The 25,699-nt window shown below is 39.9% G+C and overlaps 1 protein-coding gene across 3 annotated transcripts; it reads left to right on the forward strand.

Annotated features, from left to right (window-relative positions):
- The first annotated feature begins 3,694 nt into the window (after nucleotides 1-3,694).
- Nucleotides 3,695-25,253, forward strand: RAD21 (RAD21 cohesin complex component). Of its 3 annotated transcripts, none has more exons than XM_058816020.1 (14): nucleotides 3,695-3,899; nucleotides 9,524-9,697; nucleotides 11,064-11,193; nucleotides 13,317-13,416; nucleotides 14,424-14,530; nucleotides 15,429-15,635; nucleotides 16,158-16,283; nucleotides 16,475-16,597; nucleotides 18,211-18,434; nucleotides 18,757-18,916; nucleotides 19,228-19,379; nucleotides 20,867-21,016; nucleotides 21,466-21,549; nucleotides 23,463-25,253. In XM_058816020.1, the coding sequence occupies exons 2-14, from the start codon at nucleotides 9,554-9,556 to the stop codon at nucleotides 23,652-23,654; spliced, it is 1,899 nt and encodes a 632-aa protein (XP_058672003.1). In that variant the 5' UTR covers nucleotides 3,695-3,899; nucleotides 9,524-9,553; the 3' UTR covers nucleotides 23,655-25,253. The 3 variants fall into 3 exon arrangements, with proteins under 3 accessions (XP_058672003.1, XP_058672083.1, XP_058672167.1); XM_058816100.1 differs by lacking the exon at nucleotides 3,695-3,899 and adding an exon at nucleotides 7,829-7,871; XM_058816184.1 differs by lacking the exon at nucleotides 3,695-3,899 and having other exon boundaries at nucleotides 9,523-9,758.
- The last annotated feature ends 446 nt before the right edge of the window (nucleotides 25,254-25,699 follow it).

Below are 25,699 nucleotides of genomic sequence, written 5' to 3' on the forward strand. Positions count from 1 at the left end.
TGGTAAAAGGCTGTATTGTGAACTAAAGGCCAAGTGGCAAGAAACCAGTGTTGTCAGTTATTCTCAATTTTCATGTACTTCACATGGGATCTGTGGCAGGTGGCCCACACTGAAATCAAGGACCTTAACTACCAGCCAGAGTGCAAATATTTGCATTCAAATGTCTGCCTAATGCTCAGAACAGAGTACCACAGTGATTTTGTGGTACATTTGAATGCCATTTTCAGAAACCATTTCACCTATGGATGACCTAAGGGCAGTCATGGCTTGCAGCTGAAAACTTCTGTCCATATGCTCTTGCATAGCAGGTCCCTTTCCAGGACCTCTGGCTCTCCTGTACAGCTGCAGCAAAGCTGGCTTGCTGTAAACAGAGGCTAAAATTGCTCCTCAGACAAGGTCCCAACATACTGGACAAACTTTGGATTATCTGCCTTGAAACGCTGAAGTTTTTAGAGGATCAAATCACAAGTTATGGCATTTTTCCTTCTACTTCACATGTTAGAAGTGTGACTGTGACTATCCTGAATTTCTTGTTTGAACGTTCAAAAAAGCAATTTATTGTTGCCAATACTTGGAAGTGATTGGGCAAAGCAGCTTAGATTGGAAGGAACTGGAGGATGGGCATGCGACTCATGAGCGGATTTGGATCTCAAATTTCAAGGGAGAATGTTTGTCAGGGAAAAATGATTATTTCAGTTAATCCAAAGTAATGAAAACATGTTGTCCTTTCTCCTAAGAGAAAGTTATTTATATATATGGACTAAGTTGTTCTGCACTTGCAAATTTATGATTGCCTGACAGAAACACTTTACCAAAGCTGAAAACAAAAATAGGCTTCTTGCCTCAGTTTCTTCCTAAATGTCACTGCAAAATGTGATCTGCTATATGCTAGCAGGAGTGTACATCCTAGTCACAAACTTGCTTTTTTAAGTACCATCTGGAATGCATGTGTCTGAGCAGAGCCCGAGGAGAAACTCAGCAAAGAACGGAGCGCCGCATACAAATCAGAGCTGGTGGCAGCTCCTGGGAAGGAAAATGGGGACAGGGAGATCAGTTACATTGTGTGTCTCAGGCCAGGGCATTCAGAGCACTTTCAAGCTGAGTTAAAAAACCCCAAAACTGCAAACAAAGTTAGTAATGGAGAGTTTATTGGTTTTTTTTTTTTTAAGAATTGACCTTCATGAGAACCTAAGTGCAAAAGGTTGAAAAATATTTGACTTAATAAAAAAAATTTGAAAGAGCCATGTGGTAATTTAATGCATTATTAATAATGAAGAAAACTTTTTTTTGGTATTTTAAAATTGATAGGTCAGTGGATGGAACTCAGTGGACATGAGCTCTAACACACACTGTATTTTGATCTTCCTTATTTACTGTACAGTAATTGCTTCAATTTTTAGCAGAATATCTGAAAATTATGCTGAAGTTTAAAAACCAATTTGTTCATGAAGTGCATTTATCTCCAAAGTACAAATGAAACATTGTAATATCAGGCAATTAATGTTGGACCATGCAAATGAATTGTCTTCATTTTTAATTTTGATGAAGGAAGCATTCCTTTTAGATGAAACATAAAAACATCAAACTGAATAGACATTGGAAAAAATAAATAATACTAAATTAGACTGGCATTATTTTGAAATACATTCAAGAATAAATTAGAGGACAAGATTAGTGCCTGATCTTCGGAGTAGTCACATACTGCCACGAGAAACAGATGTGATAACAATTCAAATCCTTTAGATTTAAACTGAGCCAAATTTAGACTATAAACTCTCTGGGATTTGCATATATTTGCTTCTTTGAAGTATGTACATTTAAAGCCCTATAATAACAAAGAATGGAAAAACTGAAAACTAAACTTTGGAAAAATGGAAAACCAACTACAGAGAGTAATCTGGAAAAGATTGGACCTATATATAACCTTAATGCTTTTAACTACATGGTAGGTAGTGCCAAAAATTTAACTAGAGCTTCCTAGTTTTACTCTCAAAAAGGATGTCCTTTATAGAAAGAACTGCTTGCTCAAACAGTAGAGAGCATAAGAAAAAGAACAGACACATTTTTATTATTTTATTTTTTTTTTAGTGGGCAGCTATTGAGGAATTGGTTGTGACAACTAAAGAAAAAATAGTAATAATAATTCCTTCCTGTCGTTAGCTTCTGCTCAGTCAATGGCGTAGGGCTTCTAAACAGGTAAGTGGTAGACAGTAGCTAGAAAGGCAATTTTGACCAAACCTCAGTGTCTGCTGAGCCAGAGGAAGGAGGACTTCCCACTACAAGGGACCCAAGCGAGGTAAGGTGAGGAGGATTTCCCACTAAAAGGGACCCAAGTGAGCAGGGCAGGAGGCAGAACCCATCTGTGCTGTGGCCATGGCAGCAGCACCGCAGGCCAGGGCGGGCAGTGCTGAGGTTTCTGGCTGCACCTCTGCTGCACTGCAGGGCACTCTGCTGCCATTTCCTACAGCAGCAAATGGGGCAGCTTCGCTGGTCCACATTCCTGGTGCACCTTGGTGCAATCCAGTGTATCAGCACTGTTAAATTAATGAGAGTGTCTTATCAGCAGGCCAGTGGCCGATGGCCTGGACACTCCCTGGGTCAGCGCCCCGAGCTCCAACTCCACGTGGAGATACACGAGAGCAATGGCACAGCAAATGTTTTCTTGCAGAAGAAAAACCTTGACATATTACTACACCTGGCAGAAATCCATGTGGGACATACACAGAATCAACGTTTATTTTGAATAAAGATTCTAGTGAGACATTATGAACATAAATGAATGCTGAAATCTTCAAAATTGAATCTAAGGAAAGAGAACCAGGAGACTGAACCTGCATGTTATTAACTATTATTTGCTGATGTTATCATCCCTTAAGATATATTATCTGAATGTCACAAATAGCAGTAATACTCCTTAAACCCTCAGTAGGCAGATTTTCTTGCTATTCTGACAATATCTTTGTAAACTGATGATCCATTGCACTAGAAGTATAGTTTCAGAGGTTATTTTAAAGGTTATTTTGAGGTTTTTGAATTTTCTGTCTCTTTGGGCCAAAGGCTGTTTGGTGTTCATCCAGAATGGTATATACTCATAGAATTAGACTTCCTAATGCCTTGGAGAGACCAGAAAAATCCATTTCCCAAAGCAGCCCTTGTTTTCCCTGTCCATTGCTTTTACCTACTGATTGACTCCTTCTGTTAGAGTCCTGTTGTAGCCATAGTTCCTCCTCCATCACATTATACGTGGCCATCATAAATCTACAGTCGAAATCAAATTGGTCTAAACAAAGAAAGTGAGCGGCGCCCGCAGTTGTTCCCCTTGAGAACAAACCACCCCACAGCACGAACACCTCCAGCACGCCGGCGGCAGGGGGGAAGCTGCGGGGATCAGGAACATCTCCCGGGGCCGGGCCGTGAGGGCTCAGAGGGATTCTTTATCACGTTTTCCAGGCGACATCGCAGAGCCCGCCCGGGGCCCAACGGGGGCGGGGCGCCCTCACAGCCCCGCCGCGCCCCCGCCGAGGCCCCGCCCCCCGCGGGCCCGCGCGCCGCTGTCACTCAGCGGCCGTTTCGTCACCCCCGCGGCTCTGCCCCGCCTCCCGGGGCCGCGCGCACGCGCAGTGGTGGGGCCGGTTGGGGGGGGGGGGAATTTGACCGTAAACATCCTGCGGTTTGAACGGCGCCTTCGCGCGCAGGAAGGACCGCGGCCGCCATCTTGTTTGCTTGAACGAGCGGCTCGGCTCCGCTCGGCTCCACTTCGGCTTCATTCGGCTCGGCCCGGCTCGGATTCGGCTCAGCTTCGGTTCGGTTCGGCGCCGCTCGACTCGACTCGGGCTCGGCCCGGCCCGGCTCGGCTCGGCTCGGCAGGAGCAACGAGCGGGCCCCGGGCCCGGAGCAGGGTAAGGAGTGGCTCCGGCCGCCGCGGTCGCTGCCGGCGCTCGAAGGGGCCCGGCGGGGCCCAGCTGCAGCCCCGCTCTCGGGCTACTGCCGTCATGCTCGGGCTCGGAGCTCTTCGGCTGAACCCTCCCGGCGGGGAGGGCCCGCCCGGTGCTCCGCGACACCGGGGGCTCCCCGGGAAGGGCAGGGCCGCCCCGGGACCCTGCGCGGGGCCGGTGTCCGGGGCGGTCTGAGGCGGGGCCCTGAGCGCGGCCTGGCGGCGGCACGGACTCGACTTGTGGAGAGCGGGGTCCGCGCACCTGGAGCGGCCACACGAGCAGAGCCGCGGGGACCTTCCCGGGGAGAGCCGGGCCACGGGGCAGCCGAGGAGCCGCGGGGACCTGCCCGGGGAGAGCCGGGCCACGGGGCAGCCGAGGAGCCGCGGGGACCTGCCCGGGGGCCGCCGCGCTGTAACCGAGCCCCGCTAAACGGGCTGCGAGGCTGCTGCGGTCTGGGCAGTGGGACAGGAGCAAAGTTCCATTTGCCGCTCTTCTGGTTTTGAGTGCAGTTTTCCCTCTGCCATGGATGGGGCAGGGTACTGAGTGTTCTCACAGGCTCTCTAGTGACAATGAGCTCCCTTCTGGACGCTGTGGCTGTTTAGCTGCAAATAAAAGGGCCTTTAAAAATGCCGGCCTTTTGGAGAACCAGGATCTTGCTCTTATGGACACTGTTGGAAATCTTGCTATTGTTTTTCAGATTTCTCTGATCCTGATTAGAAACGCTTCTACTAAATATAAAATAGGGCATTGTTTTAATCAATAACAAAGGAAACTTGGGGTCACTGTGACTTATTGGCATTTTTCATTGAAAACAGCTTTTCTTTAAATTCAGACACATAAAGAAACTACTGTAAATTTGGAGAAATTACCATTTAGGCCCACATTGTGCAAATGCAGGTGATAAGCACACTTTCATTAATCTCCTACTCAGTAGAACTCATTATCAAAACCGGGGGACATCAAGGCGTTATTGGGGCCAGGCTTCTGTTTTATTTTATGAAGGTTCATTCATAAATATTAGACATTTTACAAAATTTGGGAAAGTAAGGCCTACTCATCTAAAGTTTTAACTACAGAGGAAATAGGTTTGATAGGGGTAATAAAAGGAGGAGCAAAAAGCTAGTGAGACTTAAAATAAACTTAAATTACCGCACAAATTAATCATGTCTTGCTTATACTGTGGGATTTCCCACAGAAATTAGAGTATTTGCTTTAGTTACCACATCAGTTTAACCTCGGAAAGTTGAAATTTTTAAAAGTTTTTTACATTTGGGCTCCTAGGATGAACAGTGCAGAGAAATAACTGCAAAAGATGGAGTAATATAAGGAATGTTCAACTTACATACCTTTAAAAGAGTGTGTTAGTACATGGTTTATGCACATTTATTAGTTTGAATTGGATCTGGAATTGCACAAAATAGGTTGGGATAATGGAGACAGAGCCTTAAACCAGTAAGATGTATTTTCTACTGGTTGAGCATTCTGAGTGTAGGGGCAAGGGCAGGATACCTGCTGAGGGTTAGGTGGGAATGTGGAATTGAGGGAGGAGGACAGTGATGTTCAGAGGGTTCAGTAATTTCCAGCTCTTACAGTACTGGTGAGTGATCTGCCTGTTGAATTGGTAACCTGAGTGGGGCGCTGCTTCTATCTGATTGTGTGGGTGTGGGGTGTATTGTAATTGGAGACCAGTGGGTGCAGTTCCTCTAACGGAGGGGTTTGGTTTGAGGAATTAATAGACCTGGTGGTGCAGCCTCAGCCATAGAGTTTCTGACAGATTGTTGATGCAAGAAACAAGACCTAGAGACAAAGGAAAAATGTTGTATGTATTTACCGAAGGTTTGTAAAGTTGAGCTAGTTCAGTTTTGTCTTTTTCAATAATCGAATTTTTAGACAAAAGAAATTAAGGTGACTTGACACTGAGCTTTAGTAAAGCTGCAGGTGGCACAAAGAAATATATTAAAATTCAGATAAATGTGGATTAACCAGACTATTCTAAAGGTGATTGAAGGAAGGAGATCAGATAAAGTAGTGGCAAAACGAGGCCTGGAGCTGTAAGGTGGTGTTAGTGGAGTTTGTGATGATTTTTTTTTCAGTGGCACCAGATGTTCAGTGTGGTACCAAAACCTGCCAGGGAGGCAGCGTTAGTGAGTGCCCACACATGGGAAGTTTAGTGATGTAAGAAGGATTGGAGAGTGAAGGGGTTATGAGTTAAAGTTGAAGAATTCAAAGAACAGTTTCAGGGTCAGGGTGGTTTTTCTGAACTTCTGCAGTCTGGTAGGGCCAGCTCAGACTGATGCAGGTGCACAGGGTGATCTCGAACTTCCCCAGATCACCCAGGGCTGCCTGGGCTTAGCAAAGCAGAAACAGCTTAGGAGGAAAATATGCAGGTGGGGAGAAACCAGCAAAAAAGGGAAATTGAAGGATAACATAAGGACAAATTAATTAAAATGACTGGCTAAGGTTTTAAACTGTAGTGTGGAATTTGTCTACTCATCCATGTGTGACTGTGGTTTTGGAAAAGCTTTACAAGGATCAAAAGTAGGTGACAGTAAAAAAACAGAAGACTGAACTTTAGTTGGGGACTGATGTGTGTGTGTACATAACCTAGGGAGAGCAGCTGATGAGTGGGTTTAATGAGCTAGAGTGAGCCACAGTCAAATAAAAATATGCTGAATGTTCTGCCTATTGTCAGCCCCTAGTTCATTAAGCACCTTTCTGCATGCCTTGAAGAATGGGACTCACTATGCCAGTGTGCTCTTCAGAGGTTAGACAGCTGTTCTAGTCGGAACAAGGATTTTAAGATGAGATAGATGAGTTGAGGGTTAAGATGAAGCCCGTAGTTATACCATCTACCAAATTTTGTTACTGCTGCTTTAGAAGGAGCAATTGGCAGTCTCAGATGTGAAGGTGAAACGGGCACATTCTGGCTCAGACCCTGGGTATGACCAGTATTATTTAGTTCTGCTTTACATTCACTTACTTTGTGTGTAGAAGTGCAGTGAAGAGCATTGAGTAGAGGAGATTTTTTGACACATCTGTATTTTTTAAATTGTGCAGTTGTTGACCAAGTTAGGCAGAGAAAACTTGAGATTAATTGTGGCACATTGAAGCAAATTCAAAGCTAATGGCAATAAAGTTGCAGGTATTTTAAAAGGTTGATTTGGCAAGCTCAGGATGTGGTCCTGCCTGGCCGTGTGTGAGTATGTACTCCTTTTGCCTTAGAGGAATCAAGCAAAACAAAAAATGCCAAAGTTCTTAAAACAAGTTTTGTGGTCCCATTTCATACCCAGTCAATTTCAAAAATTGACAGTTGTATTTTACTTTACAAGCTTTTTAAGTCATCAGCTACCCTTTTGTGGATTCTTAGGAGTTGCTTTTCAGCCAATGATATATTCTATGTGTCTGCTTGAGCACTCTGCCACTTGTAGAAACTCTTGGTTCCTTTAACATTTGTCCCAGTCTCAAATTATGCCAGAAAATCTATTTCTCCCTTTATGCCACTGCATCAACATACTGTGCTATGAATTAAAAATCAGACAAAAAGCCTGAAATGCAGAAAAGGGAATATCTGAAAAGAAATACAAAGTCTGGAGAAAGCAGGAGCAGCCTTTGGGGCTCACTTTGAAGAGCTGAGGTGCCAAACAGCTGAGCTGTAAAGGTGGGATTGTACAGTTGCTGTAACCCAGCTATTGCCATGCAGAGCATCTGCTGGAATTTGGAAGTGGCAGGGACTCATGTGACAAGAAATTATTGCTTTAGGTAATAGAATCCTTATTTGTTAATAGCAGTTCAGATTGAAACACACCTTAAACTATCTGTGGTGTGATTGTCACTGTTTCCCTTTGTGTATTTCAGTATGGCAAGGCTTCAGTGATGGATGAAGAGAAACAGATTTGAAGTGATAGATCAATAGATTTTGTCCAAGTTGTCTAAATTGTGAGTTTCACATTTAACAGGAAACTTAAGTATGTTTTCAGTTAACTGTAAGTTTGAAGTTTTGTGAAACCCATGTTATCTGTTTTAATAATTGTGCCAAACTCCACTAATCAAAGTACATTATTTTGCAGCTGTTATTGAATGCTTTTAATGGATTAATACATGTGGTTTTGCTTACTCTGTTTGTGTTCTCCCCTATTCCTCATGTTCAGAGGTAATTACAGGCTCACTGTTGCATGGTTTTGGTAGCAACTCAAGATATTAAAATGCTGTGCTGCAAAGTTATATCTCTGCATATACAAAAATACTGAGGCCTTCAAAAATATGCAAGGATTGAATTGTCTGCTGGCCTTCAGACAGTGTGATGTCTTTCAGAATATCCTGGGGGAAAAAAAAAAGGCAGAATACCTTCCTTTAGATAATGTTTATCCAAAATTTATTTCATTGTGCTTCCTGGAAAAACTTGCTCATGCCCATCTTTTTTGGACTTGACTTTGAGATGTCCATTTTTTCATTTATTCTCCAGATGTCTGGAGGTTGGCTTTATTTCCAGTGTATCAGTAATGTCAGAGCTTCTCTTGCCCCTGTACTTAAATTCTGAGCAGTATCAATTGTGACTTGCTGTGCTTCCTCTGACTGTGTTTCTGTAGGCGTAGAGGAGGTAAAAACTAAAATGCATTTTTTGTGCCTTTTCTGTTCTTCTCTTTTGATTCATTTTCCTGGGTTATAGAAACTACTGGAAAAACTCTTTGTGGAGATTCTTTTACTTTTTTAAAGCAAACTTTTCTTTACTTGTAGTTAACTGAATCATATCTTTACCTCATGCATGGAAGTGGCATGTTTAGATCATAAGGCATCATGCTGTTCTGATTCCCCATGGTTTGATGTGGTGGCATCTTATCAGTTGTAACAAAGTAATAACTAGATAAATAGATAAGAATGTCTTTTTTTTTATGGTGAAGGAGAAAGAAAATGGAATCCTAAGGAAGTTTGGAATAATGCAGTCAATTTTCTCACCACTTTTGTCAACACTTGATTTTAAAAAATAAGAAATGGAGAATGGTCTGCTCAGAAATGGAAGACATGAATGTGCTTTCTGTTTAGGAAGGAAATTATAGTGAAGTCCAAAAATATTTAGGGCTGTATATTTTATAAAGGTGAATCTTTTGCTGGAACAATGTACAATATTTGCTGGTATAGTAGAGTAGTAGCTACTGAACTAAAAGTAGAAAGAAGTGAAAGTCATAGGAAACTACTGTGGAGTGAAAACTGAGATGTGCTTCTTTGCATTAGGAGAGTTTGGTATCATTACCTTAAAGGTAAAAAGATTCAAGATTATGTTTTCTTGAGGGATGGTAAACATTTCTAAGTTGTGTATGTGGCTGTTAGTGGGTGTTATTTCTGCTTTGTAATTCTTCTGTAATAAATACATTACATTACATTATCCATTACAATACATTACATTATCCATGTAATATGCTCTTACATGGATACCGTTTGTAAGTGTTGACTTCTTAAACATATTAAACAAATAGTCTGACCTCAGTGGTTAAAAATATGTGTACTTCTTCTGAGGATAAAGGGGGTATTTGCAAGGACATTCCTCATAAAATAAAAGATGTGGAAAGAAATACTTGCCTTTCTCTTTGCAGGTTTGCACTTTGTTTTAGACATCTGGGACCATGTTCTATGCCCACTTTGTCCTGAGCAAACGTGGGCCGCTGGCCAAAATCTGGCTGGCGGCCCACTGGGACAAGAAGCTGACCAAAGCCCATGTGTTTGAATGTAACCTGGAGAGCAGCGTGGAGAGCATCATTTCCCCAAAGGTATCTGTTCTGCACCAGTCTCATGGGACCTTGCACTGAAAAGAACTTGAGTGTACACATGGTAATTACTGTTTGGGTCACTGAAGCAAATAAAGTTCTTTGTGTTGCTATTTTAAAGGGTGGAAAGGTGTGTTTGGATGTTCAATAATACTCTATTGTGAAATGGGAGGAAATTTTAAGTAGCTTAATGTTTTTACATGTTTTTCTTCCCCTCTACTACTCATGACAATGAAATTGTTCATCTTAAAACCAATGGTAGGGTTGTGATTTTTGTCACTTAGCAGATGTCAATGTCTTAAAAAAAGCAACTACTTGAAAGCAAAAGAAAACTTACTTGTATCTTTTATTTTGGTTGATACAAATGTTAACAGTTTTTACAGTGCTACTCTAGATTTTAGAAGAGGTGCTAAGTGTAAGCAAAAAGTGTATTGTACAATCACAGAGATGCTTACTCTTCTAGAAAAGTGATTTGTTTCATTATCACTTTTGGAAGGATTTAGGAAGAAGATCATCTTCATAGTCTCACTAGTGAGCTGGAGCATTCTTTTAGAGAAAGGAGAGACTAATAGGCATTTCTTCATATATTTAACTTTGTGTGTAACAGTTCATGAGCTGAAATTTTAGAAAGATATTGGAGGAAGTAAAAATCTTGAATTCTTACGTTGATGTTAAATCCTGTATTGCTCACTCTTTCTGTGAGATGATTATTCCATGTACCATTCAACACAAATTTCCTGCTCTTTCAGCCTAACATACTTAGAGTCCTTCTGTGAATTACTTTTTTTCAGTTTTATGTTCCCGCAGTAGGTACTTCATTGCACAGTAAAGCAGTGAGATTGAAGAGGAAGGGAACTTAAAATTGTTTTATGGTGACAGTGCTTGTTTATGGGCACTCCACATCTTCCACTGTTTCTCATTTCAGGACAGAAAATGGAGAAGTAGCTAACAGTTTTTAACCAGGTTTTACTTAATCAAATCATTATTTATGGCTGCCCAACTTTTTGTATTTTTCACTTTTTCCACAACTGAAGTAGCAAAGGTGGGAGAAAAGAAAATGTTGTAAAAATAGGCTTTGTCACTTATTTTTTAACTAGACAGAGCAGTGTTTGGGAATTCCTGGGGGAGCTGCTATTAATTTAGTGATATTTGCTAGGTCATCTATAAATAATGTAATGTAAAAAAATAATAAATAATGTACATCTTGAACTGTAGACTTTGCATTCTTTGTTTCTTCAATTTCTGCTGATTTTTATACTTGTTTTAGATATTTGATTTTACTGAGAAAATTCATGGAAATGTGACTGAGGTGTCATTTAAGGGAATACTGAGGATACATCTAATTCACTGATGTGCAATGTGTTTTTAGGTGAAGATGGCACTTCGAACCTCAGGACATCTTTTACTAGGCGTTGTTAGAATCTACCACAGGAAAGCAAAATATCTTCTTGCAGACTGTAATGAGGCTTTCATTAAGATTAAGATGGCTTTTCGTCCAGGTATCTCTCTGTATCTAAGCACTCTCTGAAATGCTACATTGATAAATGTATTTATTAAGAGGGCATACAATTCTGCCTTCTTATGTCTGTGTAATTACATAAAGCTGTAGGTTATAGGAGAAGTAATTATTGCAGCTGGCTGGCTGAGTTGTCTGCTGAAGAACATCTTTTAACTGAATTCTGAACAAAAACTTCTATCAAAGCTGATTCAGTAAAATCCCACTTACAGTTTTGGCTGTGGCTGGTGTATGATGTTAAATGGAAGTACACTGCATGGTTTTTACCTTCTGTCTGAAAAAGGCCAGTGCCCTACTGAATAGAAGCACAGAAGGGGACTGGTTTCCATCAGGGGTCAGGATTCTTTTCCTATGAGTTACAAAAGAAATTTGAAAGTAAGCTGGTTTTTTGCCACTTTCATATAATAGTTTCTGAAAATAATGTGGACTGTAATGTTGGCATCAAAGATAGTTTTCTTTTTTATCTTTGCAACATAATTTCCCACTCTGTGGTTGCTTACTTAAATACTTTGCATTAAAATGTGGTGCCATATTAGTACCTGAAATTAGTTTTCTGTCCAGCAGTCAATTAATTATTTGGCTTTCATTCTTTTGTGTCTTTATAGATAGTTCTCTTTAAGTTTGGCCTGGGAAACTTTCTCAGCTGAAGTGTAGCTGTGGCACTGATGCTGCTGGATGCTCACAGCTGCTAAATCATATTCTACGTTTTTAAGTTAGTGAGTGCAATAGATTTAAAAGCTGAAATTGAGGGAGACTTTTTGTTTTTCAAAAAGGCAACTCTTGAAAGCCAGTACAGCAGTTACTTGAGAAAAGTTAAGGTATGTAATGCCTTTATCTTCATTTCCTGATCTACACGTTGTGATTCAGGCACTGAATTCTAGTACTGAATTTTATGTAGCTTTCAGTGGCAATTTGTTGACTGTTGCTAATTTTTTCTTTATTACTATGTTTTAACTTCCCTGGGTTATAATAAGAACATAATTTTAATATCACAAGGCAGCCAATTTTCCCTCTCCTAACAGAGTGCATGTCAAAGCACCTTGAAATCAAGATTTACAAAGAGTGGCATGCTGGCCTGACAGAAGCTGAGGCACTGGTCTTTATTTTCAGATTATCAGCTTTCTGCCTTAGGCATTGAGTCTTTCTGTTCTGAGAATCATTTACATGTTTCATTTTAAGCAGCAGACAAGTAAAAATATTGAACAGCCCTGAAAGGATGGACTAGATGTCTTCATTCCTAGTCAGGTGCCATGATGAGTAAGCTACAGACTCATGCTTGTTCCTGGTCTCTGTGGACAGTGGTTCTTTGATTATTCATTGCAGAGGGGAGCACAGTGAGCAGAGTGTTTCTGAAGTATCTGTACCTCAGAATTGCCTGTGTTATATGTGTGGGTCAGAAGGCAGAGCATAGAGCTCAAATCTTCTGCAAGTTACAGAAGGAATTGAACCTGCATTTCCCATGCACTTTCAAGTGCCCTGACCTTTTAAGACTTTGAATAAAACAGAGAGACCAACTGCTGGCACTGGTTTTGTGATGCCCAATCTGATATTCATGCTCTGAGAATGCCTGCTGAATAAGAGTAAGCATCTCTGGAGGATAAGAAAAGGTATGTGGTGGTTTTGGTAATACAGCTCTTTTATGTGCAGAAGCCTGTGAGTTAGTGAGCCCCAAGTGCAATCAGTTGTGTTCCAGGACTTCTGGAGCTGCTGGAACTGAATAAAGGACCAATAGCAAAGCAGTCACGCTGTGCTGCCCCTGCAGGGTAGAACCCTGCAGCTCATACCATGTATCATGATTAAATTCTTTTGGAGCAGGTACCTGTAGTGTTGTGAAATATGATGCCTGTGTTGGCTGCACAGCTCAGCATAGTGCTACACAAACATTATTTTATACAGACAGTGCAAGGGCTTGTGGATATTTGTTTTGAATTTAGTTTGAATTTCACTTGCTACCATTATCTAAGGTTTCTTTGTAGGTATCCCAGCATCAGTTCAGTTTAACAGATTTAAAGACAGTAGGCCTTTGCAGAGAGAAAATGCTAATGGCACAATTAATGCTGTTCTTTTAAGGAATGGGAACTGATGTTTGGGTGTTCTTCCTTGCAGGAGTTGTTGATTTGCCTGAGGAAAACAGAGAGGCTGCTTATAATGCTATTACCTTGCCTGAGGAGTTTCACGATTTTGACCAACCACTCCCTGATCTAGAGTAAGCTTGGGATTTTGTCCATTTCCATGACATTGAGAATTGGTTTTAGTTGAGGAGAACCTGGTTTGAAACAGCTAACTCATTGCTGAATGTAAAAAAATAGTCTGTAGGTAACTTCTATTCTTAGGTCTTTCTTATATACTGATAAGGAAGTGTGCAGTCATTTTTGTCTTGATTTTAAGTTCATAGCAGCATTGACTTTAACTGAAATTAAAGCTGTCCTTACAGGAGCTTTTCAAAAACTCGGATGCCTATTATAACTTTTTTTTTTCTTCTATGCAAGGCATCCTACATCACATACACCCTTAGGTTGGACAAGATTAATTTTATGGGGATGTTATTGACCTTTCAAAGTGGCACTTTTAATTCTTAAATCTTCTTAATACTCACGGGTTACTTTTACATATAACACATATACAACAAGTCTACAACCTGAATAGTTCTTAATCTTTAAAAAATTGATTGTTTTTATTATTTTATTTCTTTAATTTGAGTTATTCATCATGGAGTTTTTAGAATCCAGCTTACTCAGTGTTCAATTTAGTTTAAATTCAAATTAGAGTATAGACTAATTTGAAAGTGCAAAAATTTCTGTGTATTTATAAGAAATGTACCTTAATACACCACAAAGGTTGTTAGCTTGATAGTGGTGCAAAATACAGTGTTTGATAAACTGTATTAATAGGTTTTGAAGTTGAAGGGGTGGAAGGTTTTTCTTAATTGTTAATTTGCTCTTTGAAATTAGTAATCCCAACACCGCAAGGAGTCAGAGGGGTTACTGATACATTTCCCAGAAGCTAATGCAATTTGGATGATAGGTTTGAACCATTAATAGTCTTGCTGTTTTAAGTAGTAGTTTCTATTCAGTGTTCACCTTTATTTTTTTCAATAATGGACTTGAATGTAAAATTGTTTTTTACTGAATAATGTCATGTTTATTTCAGCAGCCTTTATCTGTTCTTTGTTTTTTAATGAGATTTTTAATAATTGCCTTCTGTTTGTTTAAGTGATATTGATGTGGCTCAGCAGTTCAGTTTGAACCAGAGTAGAGTGGAAGAAATTACAATGAGAGAAGAAGTAGGCAACATCAGTATCCTCCAGGATAATGACTTTGGTAAAGATCTCATGTGTTATTATGTGTTACTAGCTAATTTTAGTTATTGTAAGATATGGTTTTGCAATTACTATGGAATGCCCAATGAATTCTAAACAAATTAGGTCAAACATGCTGTGGTTTTGTATGTTTAATTTTTAGTTCATGTCAGTTTTTCCAGAAGGTTGTCCTCCAATGCTCAGCAAACTTCTAGCTGCCTAGAATAGGCAGAAAGAAAAGCTGAAGAATATTCAGTCAAGTTAATCATTGAAGTACAGCGACAATTATAATTTTCAAAGTGTGATGTGAATATGAAGGGAGCTATTGCTTTAATCATAAGCATGCTCTCAGTCAGAAACCAGTGGGACATTTCTAAAGCTGAATCAGTCACTGGTGACAAGTTTGCTGTTTTAGATATCTTTTCAAGGATAGTATTCTAACATCTGAATCAAAACCTAAAGACAGTTTTATTGGAATGTCTGGTTCCTAACCTGCAGTATTGTAAACCATAATTCAGTAATAGTTTTGAAAGAATAACCTAAAAATGGTGTTGTCTGGCTGTTGGTTCGCTCCCTGTAATTGAAGCCCAGCCTTGAGGCTTAAGGCACAATGTCTTTGAATTCCATTGCATTCTTTGGTTTCTATGCAGATAAAGTTTAGTAGGATCTTGCTAATATCTATTCAAATAAGAACAATAAAATGCTTTGAAAAGGAGATAGTTATTTTTATGATTGTTTGAACAGTATTTTTGCTATGGTATTGCTGGTCACAATTCCTTAACATCTTGTCATTAACTCTGCAAATAGGATTAATTGAATTAAAGTTTGGTCCTACATATGGGCCTTTGTTGATCACTTAGGTAGGTCTCTTGCATTTTGAATTTTGTAGCACTTAGAGCAGTGCAATTGTATTCTTGCAGGTGACTTTGGGATGGATGATCGTGAGATGATGAGAGAAGGTGGTAGTGCATTTGAGGATGACATGCTGGTGAGCACAAGTGCTTCCAATCTCCTCCTGGAACCTGAACAGAGCACCAGTCACCTCAACGAGAAATCTAATCACCTGGAGTATGAAGACCAATACAAAGATGATAATTTTGGGGAAGGAAATGATGGTGGAATATTGGGTAAGTTTGAGAAATTTGTTTTTCCTGTGTCCTACTTCCTACCTTAATTAATTAGTTCTTGGGTAGATGAGTGGAAGTTGTTTCCTTTGTTGCCAGATCCTGTAAAAGTTATGCCTTGTACAGTGAGTATTTATACTGTGTGTATATATATATATGTGTATGCGTGTGTATGTGCACTGAGCATATATTCTGGTTTGTGAGTACTACAGCAGTATAGATGACTCACAGCATACTAAGTGTTGGCATATTTAAAACAAAGTTCTAAAAAATTGGATATAAGATGCAAATATGTGGCAAGTGTATGCTAATAAATGTTACCTGTAAGCTCAGAATTAGAGCTGAAAAGCTTCTTGAAAGAACACTGCTTACCTTCTTCTATGTCAGCATTGAAAGTTCTTTCTGACTTTTGCACTAGCTTCATCTGTGCTGTAATAAACTTGTCTGTACTTCTTTGTAAGTTTGGCTATACTTATTTCATGAATTTGTGGATGCAAAACTGATTATTTCATATGGTTTCTTTAGATGACAAACTTCTTAGTAATAATGATGGTGGTATTTTTGATGACCCACCTGCACTCTCAGAAAGTGGAGTAATGATGCCAGAGCAACCTCCCCACGATGATATGGATGATGATGATAATGTGTCAAGTGAGTATGATCCAGGACCAGACCTAGAATTACTTTCAGCTCACGTAGTTTGGATTCTAATTCCTGAAGATCATACTAAGCTCAAAAGTATGAAGTGTGGGGATCCCCCTGAAGGTGTTGAGGAGGGCAGGGAGGGGTGGCCCAGCCTGTTATGTTTTGACCTAGTGCAAGGCTCTCGTTGTTGCCGGCAGTGGGGGGCCCGGACAGCCCCGACTCGGTGGATCCCGTGGAGCCGTTACCAACCATGACTGACCAGACAACGCTCGTCCCCAATGAGGAGGAGGCTTTTGCTCTGGAGCCTATTGACATAACTGGTGAGTGAGCTGCTGGGGAGTACTGTGCAGTTTGTCAGAGACCACATTAGCTTGATGGAGTGGAGATGAATGTCTAGCACTGCTGCTGACTCTGCTTCTCACTTGGAAGAGAAAGCTGGGATCAAGTGCTGAATTCCATTATTCTAATAGTAGCCCTCCAGTACCTTCCAGAGAGGTAGCTTACATGGATGGTGTCAGAGAACACTAGTTTGTAGCTTCTGCAGTCAGTGCATGTAACAGCATGATACTGTAGCTTTAGATAAATATGCTAGTTAAAATGCAGAGTTGAAATGGAGCTCAGCATGTCTTTCATTCTAATATGGTATCTGTAGTGCAGCACAGTTCTTGATAAGCTGTGTTTGAAGGACAGGACGACTGTTTACACTGAGAATGACTGCTGTTCTAGTGATTTGTTGCTTTAATGAATTGCTGATTTCAGGAGGTGCACCTTGTATTTGAATTTCTACTAGTTAGGGATTTTCCTTATATTTTTCTGTAATGCAAGAAATTTGCTTATTTTAACAGATACTATTTGGCTCATTATATACTGACCCCTGCTTTATTAAAAAATTAATACCTGGAAAGAAAGTAGCTTGTCCTGTGCTTTTGGGCTGAGCTCCAGGCCCTGATTCCCTGCTTGGCCGGTGGGAGAGCCATGGCACTGCCCTCTCGTGGCAGGCTGGCAGCAGGGGACCACCTCATCTGCTGGTCCTGCAAAGAGCATTTACCAGAGCTTCAGGGTCTGCTGCAGAGTACCAGGCTGTGAGCACAGTCATGTTATCCTAGAACAGGGTTAGAAGTTTACCCACATTAACTCTACCAAAGCTCAGGTAGGGTTTAAGGGAAAAAGTGGGTATGGTGTTTTAAATCTGTGATTAGAGTCATAGCTGGGATTGGAAGGAATCATGAAGATCTAGTTCCAACTGTCTTGGCATGAGCAGGGGCGCTTTCCATTAGACCAGGTTGCTCAGAGCCCCATCCAGCCTGGCCTTGAGCACTGACAGGGATGGGGCATCCACAGCTCCTCTGAGCAGCCTGTTCCAGTGCCTCACCACACTCACAGCAGAGAACTTCTTCCCAATATCCAGTGTGATTGTACTCTCTGTCAGTTGGCAGCCGTCCCATCCCCCTTACCCTGTCACTACATGTCTTTGTAAAAAGTCCCTTCCATTTTCCTTGTAGGCTCCCTTCAGGTACTGGTAGGCCACAATTAGGCCTCTCCAAAGCTCCCTTTTCTTTAGGCTGAACAAAACCAAATCTCTCAGCCTTTCTCATAAGAGAGGTGCTCCATCTTCTGTTCAACTTGGTGGCCAGTGTTTGCACCAGCCTATCAAGCAAACCATGGGAGAGAGGGGCATGTGCAGCTGAGGGCATTGAGGCTTAAATAGATTTAAATTCACAGAAGAATTTGCAGGTTATGGGAGAGCCTTCATAGTGTTTGATGTTTTGTACTGCACATAGCTTTTAATCCTTCTCCCAAAGCTGGTGTTGCCTTAGATTCTTGAGGCAGCTTTGTATGTGGGCAGGCAAGACCTGTAGAGAACTTGCAGGATTCTTTTACAGCATGGTACCTGTTTGAGCTAACCTGCATTGCTTGCTAAAAATCTCAACAGTCAAGGAAACCAAAGCAAAGAGGAAGAGAAAGCTGATTGTGGACAGTGTGAAAGAACTGGACAGCAAGACTATTCGAGCCCAATTAAGTGACTACTCTGATATTGTCACTACTTTGGACTTGGCACCTCCTACCAAGAAATTGATGATGTGGAAAGAAACTGGTGGAGTTGAAAAGCTTTTCTCTCTGCCTGCACAGCCTTTGTGGAATAACAGACTACTGAAGGTAATGTTTTTATTCGAGTTTATTTTTAAATGGAGCTATATTCAGAATTGTGCTTCATGTATAGCAAATGTCAGCATATAAATAGTGATATAGTGATGGCAGTATTCATAATTGGAAGAAAAAATACATTAAAAGAATTAAGGTAAATATTTTGAACATTGCTGTGATCAGTTACAAAGATAAATAAATTTTTAGAAGTTAGTACTGTTGGAGAGGAGATTCAAAACTGATAAAAAAATATAGGCCATAATTACTTAATCCAAAATGAAATAAAAGGACACTGAGAACTGCAATAGTGAATAATGTCATGTTTCTTTTGTAGCTCTTTACTCGCTGTCTTACACCTCTGGTACCAGAAGACCTGAGAAAGAGGAGGAAAGGTGGAGAAGCTGACAATCTTGATGAGTTCCTTAAAGACTTTGAAAACCCAGAGGTTCCCAGAGAGGAGCAGCAACAGCAGCAGCAGCAACGAGATGTCATTGGTTTGTGTCTTGTCAAAGATGCTCTGCTTTCCTTTGGAGCATATATTTCTCTTTTATCTGTGCTTTGTATTAAGTCATCAAAGATTATGTATGAAACAATGAGCTTTGTAATGGTTGTTTAGCTTGATGTCATGCAATCTCTGACATAAAATAACTTCTTTTTCCTAAAAATAGGGGATGCTTAGGAATTGCTTTAACCAGTGGATTAAAATTGCAGGCTGTTGAGAGTGCTCAATTCTAAAATAATTGGACTTTGGTACAGTTTCTAATAACATTCCTAAGTATCTAAAGAAGATTTGTTGTGAATGCAGATGAACCTATTGTGGAAGAGCCGAGCCGTCTGCAGGAGTCGATGATGGAGGGCAGCAGAACCAACCTGGACGAGTCGGTCATGCCACCACCGCCAGCCCAGACCGGGGTCAAACGCAAACTGCAGCAAGTGGAGCCAGAGCCAGTGTTACCTGTGAGCAACCTTTTACTGCTTTGTATGGGGAATGGGAACGAGCAGTGCTTTTGAGCAGGAAATGACAGATTTGAGCTTTCTATGATCCTTTGAGATTCACTGTAGTAGTATCAGAGCATTTGTCCCTGGGTATCATTCTGGTGCCTTTGTTAGCTGAAAAGCTTATTGAAATGTTTGAAATGCTGGTAGGATAAAGAAATTATACTTCTTCCTCCAGTAAAAGTCTTCAAGAAATCTAGTGGATTGCTTATCAAGTCATGCTTGGCAAGTGTATATGAACAGCTTCCATGAAGCAAGGATAGTGTTAGCTCCATAAATGTCTTCTAAGACAGCCCTAGTCTTCCAGGCTTAAGGCTTCAAAGAAAATCTTTAATTATCTGGAGAGATTTCCTGGTTGAGTTGTGAATAGACTTGGACACTAGCTGTGATGCAGTGTCAAAGGAAACTGTTTGTATAGGGGAGAGGAAGGAAATGGGCAAAATGAAAGGTGTATTTTTCTGTATGCTTTCATGGTGAGAACAGTCCTGTTCATGCTGTGTCTCATGTTTGTGCATTTTTTAACCTCACTTTTCACATTCCTTGGCTGACAGGTTGTTCACTGTAGAATGGGACTGGTAGATGTTACATTATCTTAGTAAGCAGGGTGGCAGCTGCTGCTTCTTTTGCCCTTTCATGGGGTGAAATCAGCATCAACTGTGCTAAGTCAGTGTCATTGGGGGTGTTGGTGTGTTGGGAATTCTGTGATTATCTTAGAGGCCAGGTCAGGCCTCTAGCAACAACCTGTAGTGATACCTGCTGTGTGACTACATCAGAAGTTGCTTTACCATTTTTAGGGTACGTGTAGAAACACTTTCACGTGTCAAGGTAACTTTACTGGCAAACACTTAATTGTTTATAGATTCAGGGGGAGAGTACCATATATATTAATTTTACTAAAACTGTCTACATAAATCCTATTAAATTTCTTTTCTGTATTTTCCTCTTGACATAGATATTTTTTGAGAATATACTTCAGCACCAAAGTAATTAATATATTTTCAGAAACTTTGTAGGTACCAATGTTTTAATCCCTTCATTTTCATATTGATGAGAACAGCATTTTGATATTTTGAAGATGACTAGTTCCAGTGAGTTAAAGTGTGTTCATGTAGCATTGCATCTGGTGATGTGGGATTTTAAATTTGCATGTGCTGATCCAAGGAATGAGATCAGTAGTTTGGATGGTGGCATAAGTGAAGTTACTGGAAAGCCTTTTTACTTTACAGTGGTGTCATAATTTCTGGTTTGAGTAGAATCTAAAGGATTGAAAATACACATATGGACAGCAAAACAAAATTGCTTTTTGGTTTTCAAAAATGAAAAATCCTGACAAATGGCTAAGATTATATACTTGGATTTTATTAAACTGGTCTGTAGCACCATTGTTCTATTGTAAAAGAACTGACATAATGATACTGTTTGTTTAACTGTATTGTGTGCTCTTAAAGCATCCACCATCACAACAGCTGGAAATACCACCTGTAGAAATGCCTCCAGAGGAGCCCCAAAACATCTGCCAGCTAATACCAGAGCTAGAACTTCTGCCAGAAAAAGAGAAGGAGAAGGAAAAGGAGAAAGAGGAAGAGGAGGAGGAAGAAGTAAGAACTCTGTAGAATCAGTTTGTGTGTTTCCCAGAAGTGGATGAATATTTGACTCTGGATTCAGTAAAAGGCATAAGAAATAACTCTTTTGTCTGTCCTCATAAATAGCCCTTGGAAATATAATTCTTAAATTATTTCATGAGCATTTAATAATATTTATATTATTTAATTTTTTTAATTACATATACATTCTGTTCTGAATTAGTGTTCTCTTGTTCTCACCCATGGCTGGATTAAACCACTAAATGTTTATGATGCCTTAGATAAGAACTTTTGAACTTTAATGGTGTGGTTCATTTTAAATAGCTTGTCCTACTTAATGAAAGTAGCTTTTTGCAAGAAAACCAGCCTGCCTTCAAATAGGATAACTTGTCTCTTAGCTGCACTATTTAATATCCTATGGTAACAAACTCCATTGATGTCTTTCATTTTACACCTGCTTCCAGGAGGAAGATGGCACAGGGGGTGATCAGGATCAAGAAGAAAGGAGATGGAACAAGAGGACTCAACAAATGCTCCATGGCCTTCAGGTACACATGATCATTTGCTTTATCTTAAAGCAGCTTTGGAGTGTGTCCACTGATGCTTTTGAGCTGAGTTAAAATGTCAAGAAAGAGCTTTCTGTGCAGTGTTACAGAATACCAGTTATCTTAGAAGGGGAATCTGGTATCTAAAATACCAATTATCTTAGAGGGGAAAGAATGCATGTAGTTGATTTAATCTATATCAAATAATTGTATTAAAATGAAATCTATGCTTTTATAATTGTCACTTATTGTTTAGAGAACATTTGACTTAAAATTTTTCACCTAAATGTTTTTCAACCTTCAAGTCCACACTCCATATGCACAGAAATTGAAATTATAAAATAACTGATTGTATTTTTGATGAAATCATAGTGCCTCTGACTTTTTGCTATATGTCTTTAGGCAAACCCTCGTAAGAGTCTAGGGATAACACCAGTGTACAGGATGTTTACTTCCTGTCTAGGCTAGTTTGAAAACTGTTATGCCATGAGAAGCTGAATCTATTAACAGCTGTGGAAATGTGACTGGCTGGTTTCTAGCATGTGGATTCAGTCTGCACAGACATACCTGTCTGTAGGATGGATTCTTGCTTGCTGGAACTAAAGAGGCTTTTTCTGATGTGATGACTGAACACCACAATGTTCACCCTGAAGTGCAAACTGCTCCTTTGCTTATCAGTCTCTGTTTGTCCTCCACATACTCTTGGGCTACCTTTGCCTTGCAGCCTGGTTTGTAGCTCCTTTGTTCCCTTAAACATTTTGGCAGCTGGTGAGATTTGGCTGTCACTGAATGCCACATCCCACATGGTCACACACCCCCTCTTCTCTCGCCCAGCTTTAAATGCAGAGCACGATGCCACAGGGCCTGGATTATCCTTTTGGCCATTTAGGGTCAGCTGTCCTGGCTCTGTCCCCTCCCAGCTCCTTGTGCACCTCCAGCCTACTTGATGCAATACAGCACCATGTGAGCTGTTGTGAAGAAAATTACCTCTGCCCCAAACCAAATCAGCACAACTGATTAAAATAAAAAAAGCTTAAAAATAATTTCTAAAGTATGCAGATGTTGAGTTGGTAGTGTTGTGTAATGTTTTCCTCTCTGAATGTTTTATCACAGTTTCTGAAGAGAGCTTTAGAAATCTCTTTGGCCATAACTGGCTTTTTTTCAGTTCTTTCTTCCATGTCCTCAAAAGAGCATCACATTGGATGGCTGAAACATGAAATCTGCAATGAGATTTGGAGTTAAGGTCTGATTCATATAAAGTGATTTGGTTTGGCCAGCCAAATATCTTTTCATCTTGTTGAAATTCATTCCAGGACAGACAGTTCTGCTTTAAGTTGAACACTTCAGTTGTTGTCCTGGCCAGCAAAAAGATGTATAATCATGATTTGCTTTTTAAATATATTCTTGCCAAGACTTTGAGAAAATCTTAGTGACTTTGGGTACTTAGTTTAAGACAGAGGAGTCTTAGAAATAAGCAGGCTTTCACTTTGGGAAATTATGCATCTTTTAAAGTATGTTAGCTTTTGAAATTTTACTTTATTGTTTTTGGAATTACATTTATTTTGAGAAATAAAGGTTGATTTTTCTTTATTTTATTCCTATTAAGAAAAAATTGTCCTGTAGTCAAAAAAGACTGGTTAGCTATTGTTGCAGCAATAAAGTCTTGTGCTAGTCAACAGTGTTTCTGGAATACATTCAGCAGATTCAAGAATGATTTTCACACATCCCTGGGAAGCCTACTAGGTTTCATTTAGCTAAGATCCATAAAGAAATTTTCATGTACATGTTGTAATGTTCCCATTCTTCTGAATCCCTCTGTGTCCTGGGGTTGTCAACAAACAGAATCTTGCCAAGAGACATTGTTGTTTCTGTGTAGTTCTCTGTTTAACTTGTGGTATCAACGTTGTGTTTTTCAGAGAGCCCTTGCTAAGACTGGAGCAGAATCTATCAGTTTGCTTGAGCTGTGCAGAAATACAAATAGAAAACAAGCAGCTGCAAAGTTCTACAGTTTCCTGGTACTGAAAAAGCAGCAAGCTATAGAGCTGACACAGGAGGAGCCCTACAGTGACATCATTGCCACCCCTGGTCCCAGGTTTCACATTATCTGAATGGTTCCCCAGGGCAGAGCTCATGCTCCTCTCACCAGTGCGTGTGTACTGCCCTGTCCATAGGGCCCACAAGACCATTGCAGAAAATTTAGATTTTATTGTCTGTATAAAGTCCTTGGTTTTCTCTTGGGGTTATTTTGGGGTTTGTATTTTAACTTTACCACTCAAATTTTTAGTGAAACTGCTGGCTGGGTTGGGTGACTTGAGTTCCAGCTGCAGAAACCAGACATCTCAAGCACCCACATAAAGATTGTTTTAGCAACTCAGAGCAGATGTGTGCAATATTGGTGCATGTGATGTTGAGTATCAATGAAAATGTCTTACAATAATTTGACTAGCTGATTCAGTAGAGATATTTTTAACCTATACAAGTAAATCTGAATGGCCAACCTTTTGTCTGATTAAAAACGTTGCCAAACTCATCTGAAATGTTCGGTCTGCTTCTCATAGTAGTAGTTTTTTCTCCCCTTCTCTCGATCTTTGTGCATACTGTGGGTCTCTTAAAGCTGCCAGTATGAAAGGTAGTGCCTGATATGTCAGCTTGCTGTGTCACTGCATTTTTGCAGTCAGATTTTTGTAGCCCTTGATGCTAAGGGGAAATGAGTGTCTGTGGAAAGCACTTCCTCTATGTGATACACGAAAGGACAGAACATGTGAAGCGTTTTAGACTAAACATTCCTTTTCACTTATCACCTTGTTATGGTTCACTACTGATAATGGCTAATTACTGTTAACAAGTGACAAATGAAAACTAGTAATGTCATTTAACCATTTAAGAAATCATAATGCTTTAGGTTTGTTAGAGCTGTATATAAACTCCAGACTTTTTAAAACAGACTTCTAGATTGTAAATTATCTGATTTTTTTATTAAGCAAGCATCCGACAGTAAGAATAAGAAAAATTGCTAAAATCAGATACCACCTGTACCAAAAGGGCAACAAACTTTGAATATAGAGTACAGATGGGCACAATTCCACTTAATTGTGTAGTGTATTAATAGCTCTTTGGATATATTTATGGTTTTAGTGTCAATTTTTTCTGATAATGTACACTCCTATGTTCAAAACGTTTTATCAGTTTTGCGAAAGAAGTCCGGTTTGATTTTTATTTCTAAAGAATGAAGCTTTACTGTTAGACCAGGTAGCACCAGAAATTATGTGAATATGTTGATTATGGAGACCTGTCTTAACTTTTTTTAGGGCAAAATTATTCACAGTGAAGGTTCTGGTTTTAATGTTGGCACTTTTGTGAAATAATTTTGGGACTCTTAAATTTCAGTGTATACTCAACTGTAAAATTATGTGAATGTTTAAAATCTCTGAGACTACATGATGACCATGTTTTACTAATCCTTGGAAAAGTTAATTGTATAAAGTTACTGCAGCTTTATTTTCAACATGATGTGCCTGTAAAACCATAATTTTCTCCTTTGTAAAAAGAGACATTGTAGATAACTTGAATGTTTAATTATAGAAAAGGTCATTAGTTTGTTACACATTTTTAGTCTGTTTTTGTTGCTTTTCAAAGTTAATATTCTTGAAAATAGTTGATGCTGTTATGTATAACTTTTCTAATAAAAGTTGTGTTATAAGCTGTTATGTATTAGCTCTGTATCTTGTTTGAACACCTCCCATTTATGTAGGAGAGACTGAACACTAAGAAATTGGTTATTTTGGTATTAGGTATGGAAAGATTTAGCTCTTTAAAAGGTTAAACTCGAATATGTAAATAGAATTCTTACCATTAGGAAGGAAGTGTTACTCTACTGGCTGTGCTGTGCTTTTGTTCAAGGATTCTTTGCTAGGAATGTGTGTCCTAGGAAAATTATGGGAAACTGTCTATAAAATGTGATTGATCTGCATACCTGTCCCTTCTGAATGCCAGAACATCTCCAGCTTGGATTCTTTTCTGTTCCCTTGCTTCTGGAATGGCCTCTGCATGTATGTCAGTGCCTCTGAAGTTACATGCTCCTCCTGGTACATCCAGACTCTTGGATCCAAGCCTGTGGCTGCAGCACATGGAGTCAGTTGGTTCCCTCTAGAGT

The sequence above is a fragment of the Ammospiza caudacuta genome, chromosome 1 (genome assembly GCF_027887145.1).
Source record: "Ammospiza caudacuta isolate bAmmCau1 chromosome 1, bAmmCau1.pri, whole genome shotgun sequence".
NCBI lineage: Eukaryota > Metazoa > Chordata > Aves > Passeriformes > Passerellidae > Ammospiza > Ammospiza caudacuta.